This window comes from Mercenaria mercenaria, chromosome 8 (assembly GCF_021730395.1).
Source record: "Mercenaria mercenaria strain notata chromosome 8, MADL_Memer_1, whole genome shotgun sequence".
NCBI classification, from domain to species: domain Eukaryota; kingdom Metazoa; phylum Mollusca; class Bivalvia; order Venerida; family Veneridae; genus Mercenaria; species Mercenaria mercenaria.
Window position 1 is genome coordinate 11,140,684 of NC_069368.1, and position 23,465 is coordinate 11,164,148.

At 35.8% G+C, this 23,465-nt stretch overlaps 1 protein-coding gene across 1 annotated transcript; it reads right to left on the minus strand.

The window, feature by feature from the left end:
- Positions 1–551: 551 nt before the first annotated feature.
- LOC123523057 (protein prenyltransferase alpha subunit repeat-containing protein 1-like) lies at positions 552–22,813 on the minus strand. The gene is made up of 8 exons (XM_045300658.2): positions 22,713–22,813; positions 17,291–17,457; positions 15,271–15,346; positions 13,979–14,083; positions 13,096–13,247; positions 9,979–10,139; positions 9,076–9,302; positions 552–4,992 (listed from the first exon to the last, which is right to left on the minus strand). The coding sequence occupies exons 1-8, from the start codon at positions 22,784–22,786 to the stop codon at positions 4,764–4,766; spliced, it is 1,191 nt and encodes a 396-aa protein (XP_045156593.2). The 5' UTR covers positions 22,787–22,813; the 3' UTR covers positions 552–4,763.
- Positions 22,814–23,465: the final 652 nt, after the last annotated feature.

The following is a 23,465-nucleotide window of genomic DNA, read 5'->3' on the forward strand; positions in this document are numbered from 1 at the left end:
CTCAAAGTATTTTCAAAGTCCACTGAGATATTGCTTTGATATTTTGCATACTTGTTTACCATCATGACCCCAGTCTGTAAAAAGGAGGAGGCAACTCTATCAAGCATTTTGGCTGAATTATGGCCCCTTTTCGACTTAGAATATGCTTATTGTAATGTTAAAAGTTTTACTCATAGCTTATATCATACTATCAAGCACTGAGAATAGTCAAGCGCGCTGTCCACTGACAGCTCTTCTTTAGTTCTGACAAGCTGTAAAATGATGCTTACAAATAGTTTTATTTATGTTCTAATATAGATTATATGTACTGTTGTCAAAGTAAGATATCATAAAGATCACAGGCATGCCAAAGGAAGATAAGATAAACACCACAGACATTCCAAAGAAAGGTATCGTAAAGGTAGTCATCAACTTCGGTAGATCATGGACTTCTGTGATACTCATTCTCTGATGTATTCCTCTCGAACATGTACACTATTGTCGAAAACTTTAAACATTACAACAAGTTCAACTGGCTTTGAAAATAATAAACAAGAAACACAGTTACCAAGTTAGTTTAGGAAATATAATAATGAAAGACCAGTGGTAAGGTTTTGTTACAAAGCATATAAAATAAATCATTGTTACAGATACGAGTATTATACATAATAATTCAGCTGATAAAAATAATAGCTGTCTAAAGGCGCCACTATGTTTTTTTCTAATACACTGTTACAGTCGAAAAAATGAGAAAAGTGGATTTTTATAAAAATATAGGACACTGAAGATTTTGCCAAAACAGGGCTATGGGTAGAACTGATGAATATTACCCCAACAGGGCTTGGTTAACTAAGTCAAGGACCACAACTCTGGTCTGGCTGATTGAAATCCCAAACAAAACCCAAGATGCACAACTTCATGCGCTGAATAGTATCCCTATTATGTTTCATGACCCTAGGTCAAATACCTTTTAAGATACCTGCCACACAAAGTTTTACACCTTTTTATGCATACTTTTGACTAAGTAAAGATCCATAGCTCTGGTCTGGCTGACTGTAATCTCAAACAAAACCCAAAGTGCACAACATCACATAGTGAATAGCATTCCTATAATGTTCCATAAATCCTAGGTCAAATTCTTTTTGAGACACATGTCACAAAAACTTTTAGGCCTTTTTCATGTATATTTCTGACTAAGTCAAGGGCCAAAACTCTGGTCTGGCTGTTATAAAGCTCAGTTAAAACACCAGGTACACAAATTAACATGCTGAAAGACAATCCTGTAAAATCTGATGACTCTAGATGAAATACTTTTTGAGATATGCACAACATAAATTCGTATGGACAAGAGCAAATCTAAGTGCCCAATTCCCCAAAAAATTTTGGAGGGCACAACAAAAATTATTCAAAATAAAGTAATTTTTCTTGTGCAATGCACTCCCTCATACTGATATCTATCCATAATCTTAAATGAAATCTCTGCAGTATTTTCAATGTTATACCCTGGATAAGAAAAAGAAGTGTAAAAAGGGTGACAATTAAAAAATATTTAAGTTCAAATTTATGCTTGTTACGCTTCGCACTCCCTCTTATTTATCTATATTTCAAGTTTCCTTCAAGTCTAGAGTGATACATTGGACAAGGAACGTAAGACAGTCAGATTACAACTATACAAACAAGGCAGTCTGAAAGACAGCTAAATCCGCCGCCACTGCTATGGATAGTGAAAGGGTAAACCTTTGATTTTAGCTGTGACCTTGACCTTGAACTGACATGGCTGACTCATGAATTCTGCACAACGTCTTGATGAGGTGATCATTTGACCCAAGTTTCATGAAAATCCTTCAAGGGGTTTAGGAGATACAGAGCTGAAGCCTTTGACCTTCAGTTGTGACCTTGACCTTAAGTTGACATGGCTGACTCATGAGTTCTTGATGAGGTGATCAGTTGACCCAAGTTTGATGAAAATCCTTCAAGAGGTTTAGGAGATCTACAGAGTGGACACCAAATGGAAGGCTCAAACCTTCGACCCTTAGTTGTGACCTTGACCTTGAGCTGGCATGGTTGACTCATAATTTCTGCATATGATTCTGATGAGGTAATCATTTGACCCAAGTTTTATAAAATTTCTTCAAGGGGTTTAGGAGATATAGAGCCGACACGAAATGGCAGGCTCAAACCTTTGACCTTCAGTTGTGAGCTTGACCTTGAGCAGACATGGCTGACTCATAAGTTCTGCACATCGCCTTGATGAGGTGATCGTTTGACCCAAGTTAGATGAAAATCCTTCAAGGGGTTTAGGAGACATAGAGCGGACACAAAATGGAAGGCTCAAACCTTTGACCCTTAGTTGTGACCTTGACATTGAGCCAGCATGACTGACTCATGGGTTCTGCACATCGTCTTGATGAGGTGATCATTTGACCCAAGTTTTATAAAATTCCTTCAAGGGGTTTAAGAGATATAGAGCTGACACAAAATGGAAGGCTCAAACTTTTGACCTTGAGTTGTGACCTTGAACTTGAGCCAACATGGCTGACTCATGGGTTCTGCACATCATCTTGATGAGGTGATCATTTGACCCAAGTTTTATAAAATTCCTTCAAGGGGTTTAGGAGATATAGAGCGGACAAAAAATGGCAGGCTCAAACCTTTGACCTTGAGTTGTGACCTTGACCTTGAACCGACAAGGCTGACTCATGGGTTCTACACATCATCTTGATGAGGTGATCATTTGACCCATGTTTCATGAAAATCCTTCAAGGGGTTTAGGAGATATGGAGCGGACACGATTTTGTTACGGACGGAAGGACGGACGCAGACCATTCCTATAATCCCTCCGCCACGGTGGGGGATTAATAAGCTTAACTGAAGCATAAAAATACAGCAACAGTCATAATGCAGAATAAAGCCCTAATACTTACATAAACTCAGATACTTCAACATATTAACATAAAATGAGCCACACCATGAGAGAACCAACATAGTGCATTTGCGACCAGCATGGATCCAGACCAGCCTGCGCATCTGCCCAGTCTGGTCAGGATCCATGCTGTTCGCTAACGGTTTCTCTAATTGCAATAGGCTTTGAAAGCGAACAGCATGGATTCTGACCAAAGTGCACAAATGCACAGGCTGGTCTGGATCCATGCTGGTCGCAAATGCACTATGTTGGTTTTTTCATGGTGCGGCTCAAATATTTTTCTTTGGAAATGAATCAAGAATAAGTATGTGCATAAGCATAAATAGAGTACCCTACATAATTGCATGTGTTTCAATGTAAAAATTTTCAAATTAAAACAGATGTTCCTTGCAAACATATATATTATAAAATTGTACTACAGCCTTCATTATATATCACAGATGTTTGAATCCAGAAAGTTAAATATACATGATTTTTATTTTAACAATGTTTCTAGCAACAGAAGATTTTATTCCTTTGGAAGCTCTAGCTAAAATGACAGAGCAAACGGAACATTTTTGTTATCAAATTGCTAGACTGAAAAAGTTTTGTTTGTAATTTCCTTGTTATTTTATGGATTTTAATAAAATAAGAAGCATCAAAGACAGAAAAATGAGTGCTTTGCTCCACACAAAATGTCTGTCACACTTAATCTGTACTGTTTTCAAACATTTCGCCTAAATTCCAGTGTATACGTTATTTACACATTTGGTCCGTGAAAACACATTTGGGTGAAGTGTTTGAGAAAAGTATCATGAATTCCTGGAGAAGCTTTGTGGCAACGAAAACACCCATTGTCCTGTCTTCAACACTTTTTTTATTTCATTAAAATCTGTCAAGCAGTAAGGAAATTATAAGCAAAAATGTTATCCAAATAGAGCATTTTTCCTCATGTGTACGATACCAAAAAGTCATGTGGTTTGGCCACCTAAATGCATTTTCATAGAACTGTATGCAAAAATGAATGCCAAAAATTTGCTGAAATAAAGACTTAGTCACTATGATCTGATATGATGGATAGGTAAGTAAACATTTATTACTCAAAATGACATTTCATCTGTTCCTAAAAACCTATTTAAAGCTTTTAAGACCAAAATAGCCTATATTCGTACTAAGTCTTGCTAGTTTTAAATTTCTGGTTTTTACCAGTTTGAAAGCTCAAATCATATTTATACAGTCTTGTTAATTTTAACATTCAGGTTTTTACCAATCTGAAAGATCAAATTAAGGCAGTTATATTGAGGTAGTTTTGCAATAATTTTTGTTTTGTGTTAAAACTTAAGAAATTTGCAAATCACTTTTTGAATGTCATACATAGTGTCTACTGGTAATGAGTTGATAAAAATTCACCCCATATGTTCCATGACATGAAATTTGCCTGGACTAAACAAATGATCAAACAGTTTAGGGAAGAGATTTTTATCAATAATGCCATCATTAGTCCCATTACATTCATCACAGATCAGTTAAAAGCATGGATGACTTCAAAAAAGATAAAATAAGCTTTCAAAAATATAAGTTACATGCTAATATTTATTTTATACAGAAAAACCTTAGTATTTCCAATACTTATACCAGTATTTGGCAGACTTGTGTTTTTTTCAGTATATCAAAACATTTTTTAAACTAATTTTTGATATCGAATTTAATTTGTCATGTAGGTCTTACTTCATATTTCTGGTTCTAGTCAATGCTATTAAGACTGGTTTCAACATTTTCATACAGATTTCTTTTTCCTGTTAAGCTATCCAGTCTTATTTACTTTCATATAAGGTGCAGACTGGTTTCACTGATGTATTTATTTTTGTCAATTAGACTGATATCATTTTATCACTGATCTTTGTATCCAGTCAATGTAGTTTTGGCTTAATTTCTTCTGACTGGCATCCTTAGATTTGAGTTCATTTCGCTGTACACAGTCTATTTCTTTTTGCTCCAACAGATGCTGATCATATTCCAGCCGCGTTTTCTTTAAATTACATTCATTGTCAACATCCTCATTTTTACACTCAGAGCAATATAAGTTGTGCAAGGAATGGAAGACATATTTCCTGCAACAATAAAAAGATACAATTTGGATAAAGAAAGTAATGTAAGAATTGCAAGTGTATGTGTGTGGGAGGGTTATATTTGTGGATTTTGTAGTCGTGTAAATCCACAAAATCAAAACCCCATTGAACAAAATAAATTCCCACTTGTTATCTTCAAAACTTGAAAACCACGAATTCATAGAGCAACTCCATCTAATGTCGACCCCCTTCATATATCAACCCCTCTCGAGTGCTCCTTCATATTTCCATATTTTGTCACATGTAGTAAAATAGATTGTGAGGCAGTTTATGACATCATCATACCTCTTCAAGGAATTTGTTTATTGGCCAAGTTTTGCTGCCAAGAGAGATTTGAAAAAATTTGGTCGAAAATTATTGTCGCAAAAAAGGAGGGTGTGAAACTTTTGACAATCTTGTGTATCATTATTTTCTGTTTCTGAAGTTATTTTATGAAAAGTTATTCAAAAAAAAAGAAAATAGATAGATAAAATTGACTGAAATTAACAGTAACAGCAGGGTCAATAATACGTTAAGCTCTTTATACATTGTATCATTTATCGACCCCTGATTGTATTTCAAGTTTCATAACAGGTTTGATTACATTTACATGATGATAACGCCAATAAACTATATGATAATGTACATAAAAAATATGAAGATATACGGTAAATGTCAGTCTGTGAAATCGGTCTGCCTTGCAGTCGAAAAAGTCTGTACAATGACACAAGCCAAGCTGTAGGCCCGAGGGATTCTGCAGATGTTGTTTAACGAACGAAACATGCGATATTCTTGCATGAAATACAACAAGTGCTGTAAATATCGAAGATACAAGACAACTACATCGAAGTCGGCCACAGTAACTTTGTATATTTTAACATGTCGAGCAGACATTTATGAATGTAGATCTAGCATTGTTAAACGTGGTTATTTCTGTTCATATTTATGGAAAAGAAGTGCGAGTCCTGCATTCTTCGATAGGCCTTTATTTGGTATAGATCTATATTGACTATGATGAAAACTCTAGCTTTACTCTGCAAGTACAGCATCCTTACACAACATACAAGTACCGAGAGGTGCTGCATGGTTCATTCGGTCCCTTGCATTTTTTAAATGTTAACATTATTGTATGACAGAAATCGATACACAGAACCTTCATATGTATACCCTTACTGAAATATTTACACCTTTCTTACTTTTTTAAATCATCTTAAATAATTTTGCTTTCCACCCCACCCATCTAGATCAAAGTTTGAAAACACAAGAATTTGAATATACCAACATCAATATTAGCAACTCAGATTTGATTAAACCCAAACATAGTTGATGAGATCTACAAATAAACTGAACAAGAGGACCATGATGGTCCTGAATCACTCACCTGTCCCCACATGAACTGAGTATGACGTCGTTTTTTCTATTATTTGACATAGTGACCTAGTTTTTGAGCTAATGTGACCTAGTTCTGAATTTGACCTAGATATCATCAAGATAAAAATTCTGACCAATTTTTATGAAGATCCATTGAAAAATATGGCCTCTAGAGAGGTCACAAGGTTTTGCTATTATTTAACATAATGACCAAGTTTTTAAAGGCAGTTTTGAACTTGACCTAGATATCATCAAGGTGAACTTTCTCACCAATTTTCATGAAGACCTCATGTAAAATATGGCCTCTAGAGAGGTCACAAGGTTTTTCTATTTTTAGACCTACTGACCTAGTTTTTGACCGCACGTGACCCAGTTTCGAACTTGACCTAGATATCATCAAGGTGAACATTCTCACCAATTTTCATGAAGATCCGTTGAAAAATATGGCCTCTAGAGAGGTCAAATGGTTTTTCAATGTTTAGACCTAGTGACCTAGTTTTTGACCGCAGTTGACCTGGTTTCAAACTTGACCTAGATATCATCAAGATGAACATTCAGACCAACTTTCATACAGATCCCATGAAAAATATAGCCTCTAGAATGGTCACAAGGTTTTTTTATTATTTGACCTACTGACCTAGTTTATGACCGCATGTGACCCAGTTTCAAAACTGACCTAGATATTATCAAGATGAACATTCTGACCAATTTTCATGCAGATCCCATGAAAAATATGACCTCTAGAGAGGTCACAAGGTTTTCTATTATTTGACCTACTGACCTAGTTTTGGATCGGACGTGACCCAGTTTCGAACTTGATCTAGATATCATCAAGATGAACATTCTGACCAATTTTCATGCAGATCCATTGAAAAATATGACCTCTAGAGAGGTCACAAGGATTTTCTATTATTTGACCTACTGACCTAGTTTGTGATCGCAGTTGACCCAGTTTCGAACTTGACCTAGATATCATCAAGATGAACATTCTGATCAATTTTCATGCAGTTCCCATGAAAAATACGGCCTCTACAGAGGTCACAAGGATTTTCTATTATTTGACCTACTGACCTAGTTTTGGACTGGACGTGACCCAGTTTTTAGCCTGACCTAGATATCATCAAGATGAACATTCTGACCATTTTTCATGCAGATCCCATGAAAAATATGCCCTTTAGAGAGGTCACAAGGATTTTCTATTATTTGACCTACTGACCTAGTTTTGACCGCAGTTGACCCAGTTTTGAGCTTGACCTAGCTATTATCAAGTTGAAAATTCTGACCAATTTTCATGCAGATCCCATGAAAAATATGACCTCTAGAGAGGTCACAAGGTTTTTCTATTATTTGACCTACTGATCTAGTTTTGGACCGGACGTGACCCAGTTTCGAACTTGACCTAGATATCATCAAGGTGAACATTCTGACCAATTTTCATGAAGATCCATTGAAAAATATGGCCTCTAGAGAGGTCACAAGTTTTTTCTATTTTTAGACCTACTGACCTAGTTTTTGATGCACGTGACCCAGCTTCGAACTTGACCTAGATATCATCAAGGTGAACATTCTGACCAACTTTCATAAAGATCCCATGAAAAATGTAACCTCTAGAGTGGTCACAAGCAAAAGTTTACGCACGCACGAACGCATGCACGGACGGATGGACGACGGACGCTGCGCGATAACAAAAGCTCACCTTGTCACTATGTGACAGGTGAGCTAAAAATATAATAAGGCGGGTGAAAAGATTTTATAAATCTTGGACCTTTCGACTTCAGCCAAAACTGATTCGAGACCCATAACTTGCTTTCGTTTGACCCACAACAGCATATCCAAACATTAACCAGCAGCGCCTGCTCACAAGAATCACCTTTTTTGTATGTGCATGCCCAAAATTGGTAAAAAAACAAAGGTTTTATGCAAGATTCCAAATGGTATATGACTGAAATATTATCTGTGTGCATTCTGAATTGTATTGGAATGACATGTTATCTGTTTGTTGCAAAATAAATTTCTTTAGCTTGAAATTTTAAAAAAAAAAAAAAACTTAATTGGGGGTCGATAAATGATGCAAGGGTCGATATATGCTACACTTACTGTATAAAATGTAGCAAAGATTTTCATTGGATATATTTTCTTAAACAGTCACTGAAAGTACTGAAGATAACCAACGAAAAACGTTCTTTCAAATGGTACTATTTGGCGGAAAATCGGATGACAACTTTACGAAGCACATAATATTATAGCTAAAAGGGTCGATAACAGATGCTTTGCTCTATGTCCATAAAAAAGCAATTTTGACCAAAATCACAAAATATCATGCCCACAAAATCATATGATTTCACAGAAAGGCCAGAATCTGCAAGCTTTCCACTTTTGCTATGAAGCCTACTAAACAAACACTGCTAAATACTGCTCATGTGATACCAGTATGAACTAAATTGGAATATTTATGAGGGCTGTATGACCAGAAAATTGTTTATTTAGGTGAAGGTCAAATGAGGGTCAAGGTTATTTATATATATATATAGGTCATTTTGAAGGTCTTGTCTCAAGGACTGTTGAGTGTGAATATGAATCAAATTGGGTCATTAGTGTGGGCTGTAGGCAATCTGGTTCATACGGAAGAACAAGCAGACAGTCCAATTGCTACATGCCTGATGGCATAAAAATGAATCATAGGATAGGTTGTAAAATGTAACTGAGATTTGAAACCTGTGATTCCACATTGCCTCATGGCCAGGGTATGTACATATGAGTTCTTGAACAAACTTGTGCTCTTTCTGTAGTAGACTGACATATTGCATAGAGAACTGGTCCCGTAACTGATCCCTTTGAGCATGTAGAGTATTGAGCAGGAACTGTCGGTAGTGGAAGCCGCAAGTGTCAGATATATGCTTCTCCACCCAGGACTCTGTACATTGTAGCTCTGAAAGTATTACCTGCAAGCAAATAATCTTTTGTGAGTTATCATGCTAAAAATGTCCACTTGGTCAATTTTCCCAGTAAATGCAGACATTCAACATGTTTAATTTAAGGATGTGACTGTATACTTGTTTTAAAACAGTTTGCAAATTCGTTTTTATAAAAGAGCTGTCTAATGACAGCATCTGAAGCCTTTTCACCTAATACTAACTTCAAAATGCCAAGCTAACAAGAGCTGTCCGAAATACAGCACGCTTGACTTTTCTCAGTGCTTGACTCTGAATTAGAGCTTTGCCAGTAAAAACTTTAAAAAACTTTAACCAAAAAATTCTAAGTTAAAGGGGGCACAACTCCATAAAATTCAAATCAGAGTTAAGGGAATTGTTTCTCCTGGTGATGACTTTGATAGTAAATAACTATTTTAAGTTTCAAGACAAAAACTTTAAAACGTATTGTCAGGTAAATGGACTTAAAAGGTGGATTTAAAATATGAATGACAGCTTTATCGCATCTTGTCAATACTTATGTCTTGCTAGGGATTTTTGAGACCTCAATGAAAATGCATTTCTCACTAGATTCTAATCTTTAACCAGCAGGCTAGGAATCTAAAGCTCTATCCAGCACCACTGCCTCCCAATTCAGTTTTGCAAAAGATAAAATACCCAACACAAGAGATTTTACATTGAAACATACCCGTGTAGAGCAGTTATAACAGTGTTGTATGAGCCAGATCCTTTGAGACCAGGCATAATAGTTGCATGGGTATTTCTCCGCTGCACACCGACATACGTCTATTTCTATCTTCATCTGACTGTGATAATCAGACCCAGCGGCAACATTCAATGCTACTTCCCCTGAAATATTTTAGTCTCAGTTTTAATTTCCTTAGAACTAAACACAATTCTAAATCATTCTATGGGGCCTCCATGGCAAAGTGGTTAAGACCGCTGACTTACAATCACTGGCACATCCCCAATGTAGGTTCAAGCCTCACATGGGGCATTTGGATTCTTTGTGTGAGGAAGCCATCCAGCCGGCTTACGGAAGGTCGGTGGTTCTACCCAGGTGCCCGCTCGTGATGAAATAATGCATGGAGGGGCACCTGGGGTCTTTTTTTACCATCAAAGCTGGAAAGTCACCATATGACCTATACTTGTGTTGGTGCAATGCTACTTAACCCAACACAAAAAAAAATTCTTACAAAATAATTTTGCTGCTTATACTTTTCAACCTTGATAACATTTTAACCCTTAGCCTGCTGCAGGCGAATTTAACAGCCTTTGCAAACAGCTTGGAACCAGATCAGACGCCGATTAAATCGGCGTCTGATCAGGTTCCAAGCTGTTTGCTACTCTGACAATATTTCTTCCAATTTTGGAGCAAATTGAATGAACTTTACAATTTTAGCAGACGACAGTTCCAGCAGACGACAATTTATCTAGCATGCTAAAGGTTAATCATTACTCTTATGAAGTCGGGTGTTAAAAAAGGAAGGCTGCTCTTTTTATAAACTAAAAATCATAGTGAATTTCTCCATGGACCATCTAACATTTGGAACATGTCAAGTTTTGTTAGTATTAAAGTTATTAAGGTTTAGTTTGGAGTTTAGGGCCATTTTTCAACAGTATTTCAATTACATAACAGTGGACAGTTAGACTAACCAGTGTTCCTGGATTCCGTATCAGTATTAATCTGTTATCCAAAAGTAACTGCAACATGAGTCAGAGTTTGATGACAAATTATTTCAGACACAAGGTCTTCTACCAAACCATCACAGAGAACATATGCTTTGCATGGCGATCACACTCAAGACCCTAATTATCCAATTTTGACTTTGTCCTATATTATATTGAGACAAACATTCTTGACAAATAGTTACGATAATCAAGATAGAAAATGTGGCATCTAGAGTGCTTAGAAGGTTTTTCTATGATTTTGGCATACTGACCTTTTTCAAGACCTCAGGTAATCAACTTTCAAACCTGAACTATATTTCAGAGACCAACACAACAGTTACTGCTCTTGCTAACAGTGCTATTTCTTTCGACAGAGTTATATGAAGATGAAGTAGAACATTTGGCTTCTAGATACTTAACAAGGTTTTCCTTAATTGACCTAGTGGCCTAGTTTTATATCCAAGATGACCCAGTAACAATCTCATCCAAGAGTTTATTGAAGGTAACATTCTGACCAAGTTTCTTAAGACTGGGCAAAATTGTAACCTCTAGAGTTTTAACAGTCAAAATATAGAAGACAAATAACTACGGATAACAGACACTGGGTGATCACAATAGCTTACTGTAAGCACTTGTAAGCTAAAAAAAAAAAAAGCCCATTCATCTTTAAAAGGTGAAGTCTATGAATACATATCCCAATAAAATAGCTGCTTTGGTCAAAACCACAAAATTCAAAAATGTTAACTTTCAACTATTCTGATCTGGCCAATTACAAATTTAATGTTTTGTGTAAATATGAATAGAACAGGTGAAGAAATGGTACTGCTAGAGCAGCTAGTGTGTAGACTGTAAAGTAAAAAATACAGAATTTTTTACTTCAAAAGCCCATAACTCTACCAAAAATCATTCAACAAACAAGAGGGCCATGATGGCCCTATATCGCTCACCTGTTATCATTGCACTTAAGGGCAAGTCTTCAAGGTCAAAAGATCATAATAAAAATCAATCAAAAGAATTATGAGAAAATATAGTTGAAATTTTCTTAAAGTTGAAATTTTCTTAAAGTAACTTTAAAAACAAGATTTGAAAACTTTTTGTAGAGGTCCACTAGGCAATGCTACATGTCAAATATCTAAGCTCTAGGCTTTCTGGTTTATTTTTAGAAAATTTTGAAGATTTTTCTATGTACAATCAAGTAACCCCATGGGACGGGGTCAATTTGACCCCAGGGGTCATGATTTGAAAATTTTTGTAAAAGTCTACTAGGCAATGCTACATGTCAAATATCTAAGATCTAGGCCTTCTGGTTTATTTTTAGAAAAAAATTTAAGATTTTCCTATGTAAAATCAAGTGACCCCTAGGGGGGAGTCAATTTTCACCCGGGGGACATGATTTGAACAAATTTTGTAGAGGTCCACTAGGCAATGCTACAAGTGAAATATCTAGGCTCTAGGCCTTCTGGTTTATTTTTAGAAAAATTTTGAAGATTTTCCTATGTAAAATCAAGTGACCCCTGGGGCGGGGTCACTTTTGACCCCAGGGTCATGATTTGAACAATTTTAGTAGAGGTCCACTAGGCAATGCTACATGTCAAATACCTAAGCTCTAGGGCTTCTGGTTTTTAAGAAGATTTTTAAAGTTTTTCCTTTCAGTTGCCATGGCAACCAGAGTTCTGCATGGAATTCAATTCTTTGAACAATTTTGAAAGGGGGCCACCCAAGGATCATTCCTGTGAAGTTTGGTGTAATTCTGCCCAGTGGTTTTCAAGAAGAAGATTTTTTTACAAATTGTTGACGGACGACGGACATCAAGCAGTCACAATAGCTCACCTTGTCACTTTGTGACAGGTGAGCTAAAAAATGCATACTATATTGTACTAATAAATCCTAAAGTTTCATTCAAATTCCACCAGTAGTATTGGAGAAGTAGTCTGGACAAACTTTATCAGAAATGTAAAACAAACTTTGGTACTAAACCTATCTATAATGGTTGACAGAAATCCCACCAGCTGTTACAGCCAAGTAGTCCAGACAAACTTTTTTGTGACGGACAGACAGACAGACAGAGAGCAAAAATCAATAACACTATTACTGTACATACATCAAACTGTTTACCATCATTTCATAGTATTACCATTTTGCACAGGTTGTTGGTTCTGTGCTGCCCCAAGGTTCAGATCAATAGCCTCCATACTGACAAATCCATCATGGCCACTGCCGGTACTGTGTGTCGATCCTTGGCTTGACTGTAAGTGGTTCTCGATAAAGCGCCCTAAAACCCATCTCCTGAATTCAGCAAATAAACATAAAACACATACAGTGTATATCTTATATTCTTAGTACACAGTACTTTACATACTTGTTTATTCAAAATGAACTTCTTTTAAGAATTAAGATCCCACTAATACTTTGAACTTGCTTTTTCAACAGTTATAATAAAATCTGTAAAATGATCCTTCGGAAGCATAGAACGCAACCAAGCAGAATAATAGCAGGCTCGGTTTGACTGAGTCAGTTCATGAGAGTTAATGAAATGTGCAACACCTCTCACGCCCCATAGCACCAGTTTAAGCGAAACTCTATTATGCAACTATCAAATGGACTCCATGATCTGGAAGGACCAGAAAAAATAACAACACTGATTACAATAATATAAGCCAAAGAATTATAAATAATTAAAGTTTTCAAAACAAAACACTAAGAAATCACACTACTGACACAAAGCATTTTACTGACACAGCTGTTACTTGATTAAAAGATAAATCTGTATATATTTTGCAATCTGAAACTTAACCCTTACCCTGCTAAATTTCTATAATGAACTTGTCCTTCTTTCAATTTGGACAATACCATTAACTGTTAACAGGGGTGCATACGAAAAGGATACTGACTGAATAGCGAACAGTGTAGATCATGATCAGACTGCACGGATGTGCAGGCTGATCATGATCTACACTGGTCGAAAAGGCAGAATTAATCGTATCCAGCATGATAAGGGTTAAGTATTATTGATTTACCTGTGAACAAATGTCTCTGAGCTTTTTGGATGTCTTGTAAGTACAAGTGCACTAAGACGAAGATCTTCCATCTCTGAGACATCTCCCAACTCTATTAACTCTTTCCTGTAACAAAAGTTTAGCTTAATGTTTGGGATAAAAATATAAAAGAATATTATATTGAATAGCTTACTGGTCAAATTGACAATGGTTAAAACTATTGCCCAAGGTCAGTTTATTACATGATATATCTGAAATACATGTTCATAATTTTTTGCTTAAAGTTTTTATTTCAGCCCTGAAAAATATAGTGTTGAATTTGACTGGTCACACAGCACAATGGACCAGCAATTATATAAAGAGTCAAGTAATAATAAAGTATACGCCAATCAATTTGATCAAAACTTAGATTTCACTTACATAAATTGTTAGCCTGTCTAGACAACAGAGAGGTAGCATTTTCATATTTGTATCCGATACAATTCAGTGTATGCATATGTGAACATAAAGTGTTTCCTTCTATATTTCGATTAACACCTGAGGTGTCAACATTCAAATCATTTTAAACAATTCACAAAATACAGCCTCACACATTCAACTGTAAAAACAAACTTGATTTATCTGTACAAAGTGATTGGATTAAAGCCATCAGACAATTTTAGCAGACACTTATTTTTATGTTCAGGGATTTATTACTCAACCATATGCATAACCATTTGAAACCACAACCTCTCTTTTGTAAGTTATGATTTATAACTTCTTAAGAATAACTTGATCAAAGAAAATCCTGCTTTATTTCATATTAAAAGGCACTTTGAACTTGCCAGAGTAACACAAACTGATGTTGGAAACATGACAATACAGAAACACTTCTCCCTCAAGCATTAATGGCCCCAACACTCAGCTCACTCCTGCAATGTTTATTTGTATTGGGTAAAGCGCTTTTACATTTTTTCCTCAACAGTATTTCAGTTACGTAACGGTGTGGCTGTGTTCCTGAATTTTGCACTAGTACTAACCTTTTCTCCACAAGTAACTGCCAATTTCTCTACATGAATCAGAGGTGGAGGATGAATGATTTCAGACACAATGTCTTTTATCGAATCGTCATTGAAAACAAACATGCTGCCGCAGAATTGACCTCATGACCCAAAATCTGTAGATCTGCGCTCTCGCTATTTAGGTAAGGGGGCGGAATTGCAATAGACTGCCACTGTTCACCCCATTTTTTAATGGAACATCTGGATAACTTACCAGACTGTGAAATGCCATGTATTACAGTATCTACATCTGATTTTTGGAAATGAACCTACCTTATATTCCAAGCTGTGTAACACTCAGGGTTGACCAGCACAACTGCTCTTGCTAACACTGCTAGTTCTTGGGGTTCTGCAAAGAAATCAAACAATTTGAGATTAGCCTAGAAAGAAACTGTTCCTGTTCAAGTTTAAGTTAAAACATACTAGTATTACTATAATGACACTATCTTAAATACAAATTTCCATTCAGCAGCATTCTGGGCAGAGTCCATTTATACACTATTTATACAATAATAAATTAAACTGAACAAAATACTTTTAAATTAGGAATACCTTGCAGTTATGTTTTTTAATTTAAGCAGATTTTTTTTTGTTTCATAAATTTGACTTATTTAGCACTACTGATTTCCACAACCAAACCATTCACTGTAATTAAATGTCCACTTTCCAACATTGTGAAGATTTTTAGATAACACCACCAAACATCTTTAGGACATGCTGCTCTCTCACATGAGTCAGCTCACAGCAAGACTTGAACTTGGACATGCAGTGACTGGCTAATATTCCTGAGTTCTTTCCGGCCATCAAAAAAAATCATCTGAACACCAGATTGTATTTTATTCAAAATTCTTGGATAATAATTACTTTTTTCACTGGATCCCGGCATGTACTAACAAGAGAAACGAAAGTGCCAGAATGTCACAATATACGCCCGTCACTGCAAATTTCTTTACACTAGCACCTGTATTTGCAAATGGAATCTTAATTTTGTGGTAGTACTTTTGTTTTTCTTTTGTTTTTCTAAATCCACATAAAAACACCTTACTGGGTAGAGATACCTTAAAATACACCTAAAATTTGAAAGTAACATCTATGTTGTACCACAGAAAAGTGGTCTTGGTTTTTCCCTACGGTCAATTATAAAAAAGTTACAATATCAGTTTTTTTTAGTAACAACTAAGGGAAGTTAATCTTAAAAAAAAAAAAAAAAAAAAATCCCCGCTCCCCCAAAGTTGTAAGTTCACACAAAAATCCTTACCAGGTAGAGATAGGTCAAAATACACCTCAGAATTGGATGTAACATGCATGTTGCACTACAGAAAAGGGGTCTCAATTTTTCCCTACGACTAGTAATGAAAAAGTTACAATACAAGCTATTTATAGTAAAACAAAGGGAAGTAATTCTAAAGAAGGCACCTGCACATGACACTTCGTCTCATGATGGTGTACAATTGTGCCAAGTTACATCAAAATCCCTCCATGCATGAAGAAGAAATGCTTCGGACAAAGTCATTCTTGTATCTGACCTTTGGCCTCTAAGTGTGACCTTCACCTTAGACCTAGGGACCTGATTCTTGCGCAAGACACTCCATCTCGTGGTGGTGAACATTTGTGCCCAGTTATATCAAAATCCCTCCATGCATGAAGAAGAAATGCTCCGGACAAAGTTTTCATTCTTATATCCTTTGACCTCTAAGTGTGACCTTGACCTTAGACCTAGGGACCTGGTTCTTGCGCACAACACTCCGTCTTAAGATGGTGAACAATTGTGCCAAGTTACATTAAAATCCCTCCATGCATGAAGAAGATATGCTCCGGACAGTCATTCTTGAATTTGACCTTTGATCTTAGACCCAGGGACCTGGATCTTGCGCATGACACTCTGTCGCATGATGGTGAACAACTGTGCCAAGTTTCATCAAAATCCCTCCATGCATGAAGAAGACATGCTCCAGACAAAGTCATTCTTGAATTTGACGTCTGACCTCAAAGTGTGACCTTGACCTTATACCTAGGCACCTGGTTCTTGCGCACGACACTCCGTCTCATGATGGTGAACAACTGTGCCAAGTTTCATCAAAATCCCTCCATGCATGAAGAAGATATGCTCCAGACAAAGACTGTGGACGCAGCCCGCCCGCTCATCCGCCTGCCCGCCAGGGGCGTTCCCATAATACGTCCCGTTTTTCAAACCGGCGTATAAAAATCATGTCACCAACAATCCCTCCGGCTTCTGCAGACATTAATACACACATAAAACTGTATTATCCCTGTAACGACAGGAATCAGTTACCCATGAACTTGTAGGATTTTTTACTTCTCCAGCCCATCAAGGTATGGTATGCATACTGGAAGAGAATTTTGACACACCAAAGCTCCAGACCCAGTTTATGGTCAACCAGAACAACTGGACTTCTGTTATTTTTTGGCTCAAGCACAGGAATAAAGTCAAATTCGTCTCTGGATAATAAAACAATATAATTTATAAATGTTAATGCAGTCAGGAACTATCTGGATACACTACTGTTAAAATGCAGACTGGTGTAGCATGTGTCAAAACTATAATAAAAAAACTAACACATGAAATCTATACTTTCAGATAATTAACATTTATGTAGTCAATAAGTTGTAAATAGAATACTTAAGTTACCTATTCAGCAATGTAATTAAAGTGGAAAAATATGGTCTGCAGTGACTGAATTTAAAGTCTGACATGCCTGTATGCATGTCTAGAGGCTGCCCCTACACCAACCCGTAGTTAATATTGGACTTTTGCTGTCCATTAATTGACATAGAGACCTAGTTTTTGACCCCAGATGAGCCAGTAAAAAGGTCATCTAACATTTTATTTCAAGAGGGAAACATTCTGACAAGTTTCATTAGAATTTGGTCAATTTAAGTTGTGATCTCTAGAGTGTAAACTGTCAAATTACTGACAATGGATGACAACAATGGACGATTGACAAAGGTGATCACAATAGCTCAACTTGAGCACATTGTGCTCAGGTGAACTTAAAACTGGCTCAAATTCAAGAGTCAAAATGAGCTCCGCCTAATAGGGCATAATAATTACTGGCAGTTCACAAGCAGACTGGGACAGAGGGCAGTAAACAAGAGCTGTCGGATGACAGCGCACTCGACTATTCGAAGAACTGATTGAAGAATGGGGTCAAAATATTTCTATAGATATTCAGACAAAAGAAAAAAATACAACAGACAAACAATGTTCCTGTATTTGTGGATTTCGATAAGTCTTGCACTAAATGGCAATGTGTGAACCAATTTCAAAGTCCAAAAAGAGCCATTATTCAGCCAAATTAGTTGTCAGAGTTATGTACTCTTGCCTACAGATGGAAATCATGATGATAAACAAGTGTTCAAAGTCTAAAAGCTATATGTCAAATAGTTTTGACAAAACGTGGACTTGTATGAAATCAGAATCAATTTCCAAGTCCAAAAAGGGCAATAATTCAACCAAAAAATATAAGACAGAGTTATGTACTCTTTCCTACAGATAGAGACTATTATACTGAACAAGCGATAAAAGTTTCAAAGCCATATGTCAAACACTTTACACAAAATATGAACTGGTACGAAAAACTTAACCAAGATTTCTAAGTCAAAAGGGGCCATAATTCAGCCAAAATCCTTGATGAAGTTATGTACTCTTGCCTATAACTGGACATGGTGATGGTAAACAGGTGTTGAAAGTTTCAAAGCTTTATCTTCAAAGACTGTCAAAATATGAACTGGTACGAAAAACTTAACCCAGATTTCTAAGTTAAACAAGAGCACCGCCTTGCAGGTGCTGACGCTCATCTGATTTTTTTTGTGTAATAGAAATATTGTCCTACCCATGATTTTCTAAGTCTAAAAAGGGCCATCATTCTTGCAAAAAGCAGGATAGAGTTATGTTTCTTGATGTTCAGTGTCCACTTATGATGGTGAAAAACTGTTGCAAGTTTTAAAGCAATAGCTTTGACAGTTTATGAGAAAAGTTGACTTAAACATAATACTCAACCAAGAAAATGATTTTCTAAGTCCAAAAGGGGCAATAATTATTGCAAAAAGCAGGATGGAGTTATGTTGCTTGCTGTACAGGGTCAGCTTATGATGGTCAACAAGTGTTGCAAGTTTCAAAGCAATAGCTTTGATAGTTTAAGAGAAAAAGTTGACCTAAACATAAAACTTAACCAAGAAATCTGATATTTTCTAAGTCCAAAAAGGGCCATAAATCTTGCAAAAAGCAGGATGGAGTTATGTTTCTTGCTGTACAGGGTCAACTTATGATGGTGAACAAGTGTTGCAAGTTTTAAAGCAATAGCTTTGATAGTTTAGGATAAAAGCTGACCTAAACATAAAACTTAACCAAGAAAACTGATTTTCTAAGTCCAAAAGGGGCAATAAATCTTGCAAAAAGCAAGATGGAGTTATGTTTCTTGATGTACAGGGTCTGCTTATGATGGTGAACAAGTATTCCAAGTTTCAAAGCAATAGCTTTGATAGTTTAGGAGAAAAGTTGACCTAAACATAAAACTTAACCAAGAAATCTGATATTTTCTAAGTCCAAAAGGGGCCATAAATCTTGCAAAAAGCAAGATGGAGTTATGTTTCTTGCTATACAGGGTCAGCTTATGATGGTGAACAAGTATTCCAAGTTTCAAAGCAATAGCTTTGATAGTTTAGGAGAAAAGCTGACCTAAACATAAAACTTAACCAGGCAACACCGACGCCGACGCCGACAACCGCTCAAGTGATGACAATAACTCATCATTTTTTTTCAAAAAATCAGATGAGCTAAAAAGACCATAATTCAGCCAAAATCCTTGATGGAGTTATGTGCTCTTGCCTATAACTGGACATGGTGATGGTAAACAAGTGTTGAAAGTTTCAAAGCTTTATCTCAAAAGACTTTGTCAAAATATGAACTGGTACGAAAAACTTAACCAAGATTTCTAAGTCGAAAGGGGCAATAATTCAGCCAAAATCCTTGATGGAGTTATGTACTCTTGCCTATAACTGGACATGGTGATAGTAAACAAGTGTTGAAAGTTTCAAAGCTTTATCTTCAAAGACTTTGTCAAAATATGAACTGGTACGAAAATCTTAACCCAGATTTCTAAGTCAAAAAAGGCCATAATTCAGCCAAAATCCTTGATGGAGTTATGTGCTCTTGCCTATAACTGGACATGGTGATGGTAAACAAGTGTTGAAAGTTTCAAAGCTTTATCTCAAAAGACTTTGTCAAAATATGAACTGGTACGAAAAACTTAACCCAGATTTCTAAGTCGAAAGGTGCCTATAATTCAGCCAGAATCTTTGATGGAGTTATGTACTCTTGCCTATAACTGGACATGGTGATAGTAAACAAGTGTTGAAAGTTTCAAAGCTTTATCTCAAAAGACTTTGTCAAAATGTGGACTGGTACGAAAAACTTAACCAAGGTGTGACGCCGACGTCAACGCCGTGGTGAGTAGGATAGCTCTACTTACTCTTCGAATAGTCGAGCTAACAAGAGCTGTCTGATGACAGCACGCTCGACTATTAGAAGAATTGATTGAATAACGGGGTCAAAATATTAACATAGATATTCAGACAAAAGAAAACAAGAGGACCATGATGGTCCTGAAATATAGACTATTATACTGAATAAATGATAAAAGTTTCAAAGCCATATGTCAAACACTTTACACAAACTATGAACTGGTACGAAAAACTTAACCAAGATTTCTAAGTAGAAAGGGGCCATAATTCAGCCAAAATCCTTGATGGAGTTATAACTGGTCATGGTGATAATAAACAAGTGTTGAAAGTTTCAAAGCTTTACCTCAAAAGACTTTGTCAAAAGATGAACTGGTACGAAAAACTTAACCCAGATTTCTAAGTCAAAAAGGGCAATAATTCAGCCAAAATTCTTGATGGAGTTATGTGCTCTTGCCTATAACTGGACATGGTGATGGTAAACAAGTGTTGAAAGTTTCAAAGCTTTATCTCAAAAGACTTTGTCAAAATATGAACTGGTACGAAAAACTTAACCAAGATAAATTTTCAAAGTCAAAAGGGGCCATAATTCAGACAAAATCCTTGATAGAGTTATGTGCTCTTGCCTATAACTGGCCATGGTGATGGTAAACAAGTGTTGAAAGTTTCGAAGCTTTATCTCAAAAGACTTTGTCAAAAAGTGGACTGGTACGAAAAACTTAACCAAGGTGTGATGCCGACGCCGTGGTGAGTAGGATAGCTCTACTTATTCTTCGAATAGTCGAGCTAAAAACTAGATGTGTGTCTATAGGACAATGGTGTCCAATCCAGCTAATTCCTGTCACTATACATGGTTTCATGACTCTAGGTGAAATACTTTTTAAGAATATGCAACACAAATTTTTAAACACTTCAAGAGTATTATTCACTAAGTCAGTAACAATAACCCTGGTCTGGCTGAGTGAAATGAAATCCAAAACAGAACACCAGGTGCACAACTTCACATGTATGTATAAACAATCCTTTAATGTTTTATGACTCTAGTCAAGTACATTTCGAGGCACATGGGAAAACTTTAACACCCTTAGTGTATATTTTTGGCAAAGTCAAGGGCCATAACTCCGGTCTTACAGAGGGAAATAAAACAAAAAACACCTCGGGTGCATAAAATCACATGCTGAATAATAATCCTATTAATTGATTTCATGACTCTAGGTGAAATATTTTTGAAAGAACTTTCTCCAAAAAAGTCATACTTCAATGTGAGTTTGTGAGAGCTAATACAAATGATCACAAGTCTCGGTTCAACCAGAAAGCATCTGTTTGTTTCACAGGGTTAGGGTCATCATGTAAAAGCTTGGATTGTTCACTGACAACAACTGTTATATTTTTTTCTTGGGGATTTATTAGTTAAAATATTGAAGCATCAAACTGCAGCAAAAAAAAAATTCTGAAACTCATATCTATTACTGTTAATGAAAGGGCTCAGAATAATGAAAAAAAGGGCATATAGGTTTTCTGAACCTATAGTCCAAATAATTTGATGCAATCCTAGGAAATATTGAGTATGGGCAATATATCCACTCATGTCAAACACTCGAAAGATCAAAATAGTGGAGGAAATTTCCAATGAAATTGTCATCTCCGTCGATTTTGGTTTAAATGCTGATTTTATTGCGAATACGAGCTAAATTCAAATAAAACATAAATGTATCAAAAGAGGATTCAATTCCTCATTGATTTATGTAAAAATTATCATATAATTTCAAAAATTACGAATTTTCTGGTGATTTAAACTTATTTGTATGTACCGTACATGATTAAAGTTTACAGTGTCTACACGGCAATATGCGCAAGCGATAAAACCAATAACTTTACATGATGGTGTATTGTGATTTATCCTCCATTATTTTGGTCCTTAGAAGTTTTGACAGTTAGACTGCCCGTCACAAATATAAAACAATTAATCTCCGTCAAATTATTTTGACTACTTAATCAAACTTTCATTTTCCTCTTTGTTTGCCCAAATGTTTTTTTTATAATTTCTGCTAAAATATTTGTGACTTCACATGTACACAAAAGTGTTTACCTACCTGTGAAAGGAAAACAGATAGGTTAGGTCGAAAATATTTGGAACGAATAAAAAAGTTTTTTTTTTTACACATACAAAAAATGATTAATCATAACTTTTCAAATATCATTCGAATAAAAATGACATAATTTTTATGTCTTACATCTCTGGGTCTCGCCTAAATGCGTTGTTTAAATCTGAAAACAGACGCCATCCTCTTTTGTCAACACTGGCCATCGTACTCAATCGTACTTACTACAAAAATACCGAAAAGGGACTTTTTCGCGGAAAGAATTTAAGCCTAATAAGTAAGATAAATAATATTTTTATAATTTTGCGTTTTTAAAGAAGGACATCTAAGATAAGAAATAATAATATGACATGGCATGGTATGGCATAGTGCCAATATATGCCTCTAGTGTAAACTGTTTTAATAATGTCAAATTTGGAAAGTTTCATGTACAAATTTGATAAGTAAAACATCATAAAATTTATTCACAGCCTACACATATTCTTCAAAGTCATGAAGAAGTGTGGTAACTAGAAGATGAAAAAAGAAGAAGAAGAGCTATCTCCCTTGACGACCTGTCCACAAACTGAAATGAAATGAAAGTGATAATTACGCTACACTTAAGTTGGACTAAAGATTAAACAAATAAAATCAGTATTACTTAACCCGTCATATACAAATAATAATGTTTATGATATAGCATAGCATATGCATTGCATTGCATTGCATAGCATAGCATAGCATACCATAGCATAGCATAGCATTACTGTTGATTACATTACTGTTGATTAGTGGCACATTACATTACATTACAGTTATTACATTACATTACATTACATTACATTACATTACAATTGATTACATTACACTACTGTTGACTACATTACATCGCATCGCATCGCATCA